General features: G+C 44.2%; 1 protein-coding gene across 1 annotated transcript; it reads left to right on the top strand.

Annotated features, from left to right (window-relative positions):
• The first annotated feature begins 7,756 nt into the window (after positions 1–7,756).
• Positions 7,757–8,692, top strand: LOC102869227 (olfactory receptor 226-like). The gene has a single exon (XM_006880106.1). The coding sequence runs from the start codon at positions 7,757–7,759 to the stop codon at positions 8,690–8,692; it is 936 nt and encodes a 311-aa protein (XP_006880168.1).
• The last annotated feature ends 408 nt before the right edge of the window (positions 8,693–9,100 follow it).

Genomic DNA, 9,100 nt, shown 5'->3' with positions numbered 1-9,100 from the left:
CCGTGCTGCCTTTTGAAATCTTCTATTCAACTCTTTAGTATCTTGAATTCTTCCCTGTGCTTTGGCTTCTCTGCGCTCCAGTGCCATTTTCAGAGTATCTTCTGACATCCATTTTGGAGGTATCAATTATAAAACTATAGTTAGTTTTCTCCAGCCCTTGGGACTGGTTGCTTGACCCTGGAGTTCTTAGTGTCCTTTCTTTGATCTGTCTGTTTATCAGAAGAGGAGATGCATCTCCTAGATTAGCTGTTATCTCTTTGAGGCTCTTTCTCCCAATCATATGTAAATTGCAACTTCATCTGCCTGTTTGCCTGGAAAGGGAGTATCTGGGTGTTACAAAGCAGTGAGATTGAACCTTGTCAATTCAGAAGGCCTCTTCCCAAAGTGAAAGATATGGACTAGATTACTGATCTTCCCTTGGGGATGAGGAGGGAACCTGAGCAATTCTGACAGGATCACCAATTATAAGGGAAACTCCAGCCTTTTACTGACTAATGGAACATGAGTTAAGGTACCTCCCAAAGTCACTTTCTCTGCTTCATGCTCTGCAGATGGTGGTAATGCAACCTCTACTGAAGCCTGGGAGCTATAGGAAGTTCTGTTTTGGGCATCTGTTTCTTCCTTCTCTCTGCCCATTCTCCTGGCCCATTGCAGATACTACCACAGTGTCTGCTCAGCAAATTTCCAGCCCCTTGTCATGGGTCCCATCATTACCATTTCATTAATTTCATCCTCAGAGATGCAAAACTCATTAGCATAAAGCTCTACAATAGCCTCCTGCCTCTCCAGGGCTTTGATGTGGGTATGAGGCTCCTGAGTGATTCAAGGAGATACTGATGGAGACGCCCAGACTCGCCCCCCTCTGTGTCACTGTTCTAGCTGGCACACCATTGGTAGAGACAATGAGGGCTTCCGTGTAAATGATTTAGGCAGCAAGCGCTCTTTCTTCCCCTGGTCTTCAGCACTCCCCTCAGGGCAGTCATCATCACTGACTAGTTGGTCTACAATGCACCTGGAGGGCTCTGAAGCCTCATTTTCTGTTGTGTCCATGTCCAGTTCCTTCTCCTCATCTCTGCTTTCTGAGAACATGATTTTCCCCCCTCCCCCTGGTAATACTGCTTAGCCCTTTGGAAAATCCCAAGTCCAGCCGGACTTATCTGTCTGGAGGCAGAGGAAGAAGAGGGCCAGGCTCCTGGTAGTGGCTGGCTCTACTTTATTGGTGGAGCAGCAGGGATCAGTCAGAGACATACCGGGGAGCCATCTTGCCACCTACCCAAGAGAAGAGATTTTTGTTGTTGTTGTTGTATAAATTATTTTATTTATTATTGTAAGAGAAGATATATTTAAGAAACAATACTTTTCACCTTTCAACTTTGGTGTTCATGAATAATATAGAGTGAACTATTGAAAGAACAAATCTACATAGACTAATGCAATGGAATTGAGAACCCAGAAACAAATCCAACTACCTCTTACAAGTGATATTTTAAAAAGAGATCTTTCCCCATTAAGTGGGGAAATGGTGCTTCTTTAAAAAATGGTATTCCGGGGGAGCTCTGGTGGCCTAGTGGCAAGAAGCTGCACTGCAATCCCCAAGGAACACGGTTCGAATCCACCAGATGCTCTGCCGGAGAAGGAGGCGCAATATCCTCCTGTACCAGTCAGATCTGAATTGACGGTACACGCACACAAAATAATAAAAATTAAAAAAAAAACACAACAAAAAATGGTATTCCTCTTGAAAAAGAGAAATAAGGTAGGAGGCATCACACTCCCTGATTTCAAATCCTACTACACAGCCATGGTGGTTAAGACAGCATGATACTGATACAGTGACAGACACATAGATCAATGGAATAGAATTGAGAACCCAGAAATCAGTTCATCTATCTATGCTCAACTGATTTTTTACAAGGAGATGAAATTAGTTAAGTGGGGAAATGACAGACTTTTGAACAAATAGTGTTGGCAAAATTGGAAAACCATCTGTAGAAAACTCAAGCAAGATTCACACCTCACACTACACACAAAAACCAACTCAAGGTGGGTCTTTGACCTAAGAGTAAAACCAAGGACTATATAAACTTCATTAGAGAAAAGCTTGGAAGAACTCTAGAAGCCCTAATCCATGGTATGAACAGTCTTCCAAGCATAATGAAACACCTACAACCAGGAGAGAACAAAATGCATAAATGGGACCTTCTAAGAATCCCTATGCACATCAGAAAACTCCTGCAGGGTAAAAAGGAAATCCACAGACTGGGAAAAGTATTTGGTAATGATATATTTGATAAAAGACTTATATCTAAAATTTATAGATTACTCCAGCACCTCAACAAGGAAAAGGTAAACAACCCAATCGCAAAATGGGCACAAGATATGAATAGATCACCAAAGAAGACACTCAGATGGCAAACAAACACATGAAAAAAATGGTCAAAATCCCTAGCTATCAGAGAGATGCAAAGAAAAACAACTATGAGATATCATTTCACCCCAGCAACAGTAGCAAAGTTCAACAGAGCAGCAAGCAACAAATGTTGGCAAGGTTGTGGAGAGACTGGAACCTTTATTCACTGCTGGTGAGAGTGTAAAATGGTGCAACCACTTTGGAAGGTAGTTTGGCACTTTCTCAAAAAGTTGGAAATAGAAATACCATTTGACCCAGCAATGCCACTACTGGAAATATACCCTAAAGAAGCCATCCAAACAGATTTATGCACACCCATGTTTATTGCTGCTTTATTTACAACAAAGAGATGGAAGAAACTCAAGTGCCCATCCATCAACAAACAAATGGTTAGAAAAACTATGGCATATTCACATAATGGAATGCAGGACTGAAAAACAATGAACTCATAAAACATTGCACAACTTGCTTGGGTGACCCTACAGGACATTATGCTAATTGAAATATCTCGACTGAGATATTTCAAAAGGGCAAACTCTGGATAGCAACACTGTTGTAAAGCAGGTTTGACATGAGGGTTTGGGAGGAGAATAGGATAAGACTGGATAAATAATGAACATTGCACTGCAACAGATGAAGGACAGAACTGTTTAAAAGGAATATATGATACGGCATTATATGTATGACAACAGTCCAGAACACGAGGTACATTGCAAAGAGGACCGGGGCAGGGGAGGTAATTGTGCAATAATGAATGAATAAAAGGAACAAAGAAAAAAGTGAACAGGGGGAGGAGAAAGGGAAGGAGAGGAGGTAAAAAGGTTCAACAATGAATGAATGAAAATCTAACTTTCTGTAAATTTTTGTTAAAAATCACAAAATAAAAAAATTTAAAAAAAACCAGAAAATAAATGGTGCTCAAAAATCTGAATATCTACTTCTAGAAAATTAAAACAAGTTCTATACCTCATAGTATACACAGAATCTAACTCAAGATGTACAATGTCTAATCTTAAACTCTAAAGCTGTAAAAAATCATCAAAGAAAAACGTGGGACAAACTTAGAAGTCCTAATCAATGACATACATAGACTATATAACTGAGAACTGAGGTGCTATCAATCCAGTTGTAGTAACCTGCTACACAGCACACCATCAGAGCTACTAATGTGTAAAATAAGACCGAGAAGAGCCTATAACATAATAGTTTTTGTTGCAAAGTTACAGTGGATGAAAAACTAAACAATGCATTATATAATTGTTGTTGTGTACCGTTGAGTAGTCGGAATTGACTCCTAGCTGACCCTCCAGCAAGTTTTCAGAGGTGGTTAATCTCACAGGAGGAGACTGTCCATCATTCTCCCATGAAGCAGCTGGTGGATTCAAACCATGAGCCTTTGGGATTGCTGTGCAGTTTCTTACCACCACACATGCCAGAGACTGTCTAATTAAAATATATAATTACATGTTTAAATGCTGTTGTTGTTGTTAGGTGCTGCTGAATGGAGCTCCTCTATGAACAATGAATCTGAACCTTGCCTTATAATATGTTGCCGTCACCGTCTCTGGTATACTTGTGCCCATTGTTACCGTTACTGTGTGAATCCATCTTGTTGAGGGTCTCCTCTCTTATGCTGACCCTTCACCTTTCCAAGCTTGGTGTCTTCTGCTAAAGACTGATCTCTCTTGACAATAAACCCAAAGGATATGAGATGAAGCTTTGTGATCCTTGCCTCTAAGGAACACCTGGTAGCATTTTTTTCCAAGGCATTTTTGTTAATTTCACAATCCATGGGATAACCAGTACTTCCCCAATACCTTAGCTCGAAGACATTCTCCTTCTGTCTTCTTTATTAGTTGCTCAACTTTCAGAGGCACAGGAAGTAATTGAAAATCCCATGACTTGAGTCACCTTAGTCTTTATAGATTTGAGGCATTAAACACTAATGATCAAGACCACATGAATTGCGGGATGATATCAAGGACATGATCTATGAAGAAAGCAAAAGGTCATTACAAAGATGGGAGAAAGAGAAGACCAAAATGATGTCAGAAGAAACTAAAAATTATGCTAGAGCTCTGAGAAGCAAAGGCAAAGGGAAGAAATGGTATAGTAGGAGGAAAGATTTCAAAGGGCAATTTGAAAAGACAAAAGCAAAATATTATCATGAAATGCACAAAGAACTGAGGTTAGAAAAGAAAAAGGAAGAAATCTTGGCATTTCTCAGGTTGAAAGAATGGAAAAACAAACTCAAGCCTTGACTTGGAATTCTGAAGAATTCTACAGCCAAAATCTTGAATGATCCAGGAAACATCAAAAGAAGATGGAAGGAATACACAGATTCACTGTACCAAAAAGAATTGGCCAACATGGAACTATTGCAGGAAGCAGAGTATGACCAAGAACCAAAGGCAATGAATGCCGAAGTTCAAGCTGCTCTGAAGGCCTGGCAAAAATGAAAACCTCAGGGATTGATGGGATACCAGGTGAAAAGTTTCAACAGATAGATTAAATATAGGATGAAAATGTTTTAATAGTCCAAGGAATGCACTCAGTTGTCTCCCAGGGTTGAAGGTGGAGTGGGGAAGGCAGTGTTGGAATGGACACTTTGCCTGAGGTCATTTATTAGTAATTGTCTAGGTTTTGGGCTGAGGATAGGTTTATAACTGTTCGTTGTATTGTTTCATAAATAAATGCATAAGTAAATATGAACATAGAAAAGAAATGGAGTATTCTGAAAGCTACTCTCTACCTGGAAGCCTGGATGAAGATTTTTGAGGCTGGAACCAAAATCTGATGGGTGTCACTTAGGGACAGAACTCCTGGAGAGCAGATAACCTGCATTCTGTTTACTGTTGGAGAGAGAGGAGAGGTCTCGGTGCTGAGCACAGTCCCCAGTTACATACCCTCTGTGGACCCTACAGATTTTCTCCCACTTACTACTCTGAGAGTCTCACCAGAGGGAAATGCCACAATTAAATGCCTTAGGCTCAGGGACAAGGTAAAGAGGCAGGGAGCTTTATAAGCTCAAAACAAATCATCTCTTTCTCTCAGTAGTCTAAATAAGAGTCCTCCTAGGTTGGAGGCACAGGAATGCAGTGAAACATAGTGTAATCCAACCTCAGAGATATGCAAAAATCCAGCAGATGCCCCACACATTTGGGGAAAGAGAGTCTGGCTTTCTCAGACTTTAGTCTTGCATTAAAGACCAGCCGATGGTTTTGAGGACAGCATACGCTGAGAGCTGTCCAAGGACCCCCATGTGGTTGGATCACAAGGATATGAGGAAAGCAGTTCCCTGAATCCTCCATCCCAAATGTAGCACGTCCTTCTCCTGGATCTTCAGCAGAGGTCAGGTAGATATAAAGACAACATGCCAGCTCCTGCTTCTCTCTGGGGTGGGGGTTATTTGAGCACTGGTAACTCCTTGTCTTCATCCTGGGATGTAAGCTGATGCCTCTGGCGTAGGCCAACCACATGCTTGGTTCTTCATACCCTTCCCAATTCCAGTGCTTTCTGCTCTGACATTTTCATTCTATGGTGTGTAGGGCTGCTGACATCCTGGATGTGCATGTCCACAGGATGTGAGCTCTTGTTCAGTTCTGACAACTGTTTCTAGGCAGTGTGCCAACTGTCCTGCATTTCCTTCACTGTACTTCACTTATCCTCACTCGTTGCCATCAGGAGGGAACCACTTACAGTGGACTCTCCACTGGGCTTCCCCAGCTGCACAGCAGAAAACTGCTTCTCTTCCTCCCTAGGAACCAATGATAGATTAGAATTGCTACACAGATAGTCTTTGAGCTGGCAAACTAATTCCCTGTTGACTAGACCCTGAATTAAACCCCCTCACTCACTTCTGCTACTTCTAGGTATCATAATATCCTGAATATTCTGTCCTTGCCTCCAAGAACCCTTGACTCTTGGCCATGATGATGTCTACCACCTGGTGTTTGTGGCCACAGGGCATAGTAATAGCATGTGTGGTTCTTTGGAGACTGTCACATGCCCTTCACTTGTCTCTGAATGAGTTCACTTCCAAGTAAGAACTCACAGCTCTAACTCATGAATGGGGGGAGGGTACTTGAGAGCTAGTCATGAATTTAATTTGTCCTCAGGGGGAAAGTGTGGAGTTGGGAATGAGACTCCCCTCTTACAGAGAGGCAGGAGGCCCTAGGTATCCTCAGTAGGCAGAGGGCTCTCTCCAGCTCCTGCCACACACAGCCCACCTTCTCTATACTGTCAGCCCAACCTCAGACATTTGTCCCAGGGATGTCTTGGGAGAAAAATTCCTGTAGGTGTGGGCCAATTAGCAGCTCTGAGTGAACACCTCATACCTATTTCTCAAAGGACCCTTTTGCTATTCCAAATGGCAGAAGATAAAGGGGTTGGGTCGGCTCCAGGCCAATTCACATCATACTTGGAGGTGGACAAAGGGATTTCTTCTCTTTAGAAACCACTCAGTGGGTCTGCTCATCCCCTCTGGAGCATCTAATGGCCTTATTTGCCCTTAATTCTACTTTTGGAAGCACCTACTTTTGGAAGGACCCTGAACTCAGCGAGTAACACAAGGAAGCTGTCCCTGGAGGATCAACATGCCCAGGGCATGAGTGTTCCCTAGGGCTCACTGTACCAGAACAGGAATGGGTCCTATATTTATTATTATTATTATTAGTAATGCGTGTACTATCAAATCAGATCTGACTGGTACGGGAGGAGATTGTCCCTCCTTCTCCAGCAGAGCACCTGGCAGATTCAAACCACGCACCTCTGGGATTACAGTGCTTCTTGCCAGTAGGCCACCAGAGCTCCCTGAGTAATGGGTCCTATAGACCTCTCCACTATGCTGTGTGCATGTGTGTCTCTCTACATGTGTATGCACTAGTTGTGGTTATGTGCTTGTTTGCACCCAGCAAACATGCAGGTTTGCCCACAAACCTGCACTAATACTTAAATGGCTGTCAGTGTAAGTACCTATTATAGTTGGAGAAGCACATGGCTTTATCTTAGTACTCCGATGTTTATCTACACCTACTGTGTGAATATTGCAGGGCTCCTTCACCAGGTGTCATTTAAGTGTACCTTTGCATACTGAACAGAGAAGTTAGATGACAGGTAAGTACTGCAGCAGGAAGCCACAGATGAGAATTGCCTTGATCTTCAGGTGACCATGCTAGATATGTTTGTCCCCTGCCTTGGAGACCCCAGAAAGGAACACACTACACCCACCACCCAGGTCCTCTTCTCAGTGACATGTGTGAGACTGGTCCCAGCACTCATCAGACCCATGCCCCTCTGTCATTTCAGGGTGCTCTAAAGTGATCTATCTCCCACATGGGGCAGGCCATGAGTGACTCCAACTTCACCTTGGTGACAGAATTTGTCTTATTGGGCTTCCCAGAGCTCTGCCACCTGCACGGGCTGCTTTCTGGGTCCTTTCTGACCATCTACATGGTGACCCTCCTGGAGAACTTGGTCATCATAGTGGTCATCCGGACCAGTCGTCAGTTGCACACACCCATGTACTTCTTCCTGGCCAACCTCTCAGTGCTGGAGATCCTGTACACCTCAGTTACTGTCCCTAAGCTGCTGGCCAGCCTCCTGGTGCAGGAAAAGACCATATCTTTCTCAGGGTGTCTTACCCAGCTCTTCCTCTTCCTCTCACTGGGCTCCTCTGAGTGCTTCCTCCTAGCCACCATGGCCTGTGACCGGTACCTGGCCATCTGTCACCCGCTGCGTTACCCAGCCATCATGGATTCAAGGTTGTGCCTGCACCTAGCCCTCAGTGCCTGGCTTGGTGGCTTCCTGGCCTCATTTGTGTCCTTGGCTCTCATCTCTCACCTCAGGTTCTGTGGCCCCAATGTCCTTAACCATTTCTTCTGTGACATCTCCCCTCTGTTGCAGCTCTCCTGCTCAGATACGACTGTGATTGAAATGCTGGACTTTGTGGCAGCCCTGGCCGTGCTCATGACTTCTCTGCTAGTGACTGTAGTCTCCTATGTCCGCATCCTGGCCACGGTGCTGAGAATTCCAGGAGGGGCAGGTCGCCAGAAGGCCTTCTCTACCTGTGCCTCACACCTGTTGGTGGTGGCGATCTTCTACACCACCACCATCTTTATGTATGCCCGTCCTCATGCAGCCAGCTCCTTTGACCTCAACAAGCTGGTGTCTGTGATCTACTCAGTGGTGACCCCACTACTCAATCCCATTATCTACTGCCTGAGGAACAGAGACATCAAGGAGGCCTTGGCCAAACACCTCCAGTCCTGTGGTCTCTCCTGAGCACCAACTGGTCCCATGTACAAGAGGAAAAACTTCTGAACCCCTCTCTTTTCCTCAGCAGTCTGTCAAAACAACCTGGCCCATTGCCCAGGTAACCACAGGTAACATCCATGCACACAGCCAACAAGTTGCCACCTCACCTAAGGTGGAGTTACAAGAGCCGCAAGGTGGCCAAGCGAGAACATGTGGACATACAGAAGAGGAGAAAAGGCTGAATCGAGAGACCTAGCTTGTGCACTGCAATCCTGGATTTGGTCTTGGTGATCCTTCCTTGAGATCCCAGCACTAGAGGAGTGGACAGCATCTCATCTGGTTGCTAGCCCAGGGAGAGCTTTATGGCTTTACAGTTGCCCTGGTTGGCTCCAGCATCATCAGTTTACTGCCTCCTACCTGCCCACATTCCATGAA

The sequence above is a fragment of the Elephantulus edwardii genome, unplaced genomic scaffold (genome assembly GCF_000299155.1).
Source record: "Elephantulus edwardii isolate Elephantulus edwardi_28Jun2011 unplaced genomic scaffold, EleEdw1.0 scaffold00006, whole genome shotgun sequence".
NCBI lineage: Eukaryota > Metazoa > Chordata > Mammalia > Macroscelidea > Macroscelididae > Elephantulus > Elephantulus edwardii.
This window is presented reverse-complemented; position numbering and strand designations above follow the sequence as displayed.

Bases quoted from the DNA above. Each gene is read 5' to 3' on its own strand.
- LOC102869227 (XM_006880106.1), top strand. From the start codon at position 7,757: ATGAGTGACTCCAACTTCACCTTGGTGACAGAATTTGTCTTATTGGGC.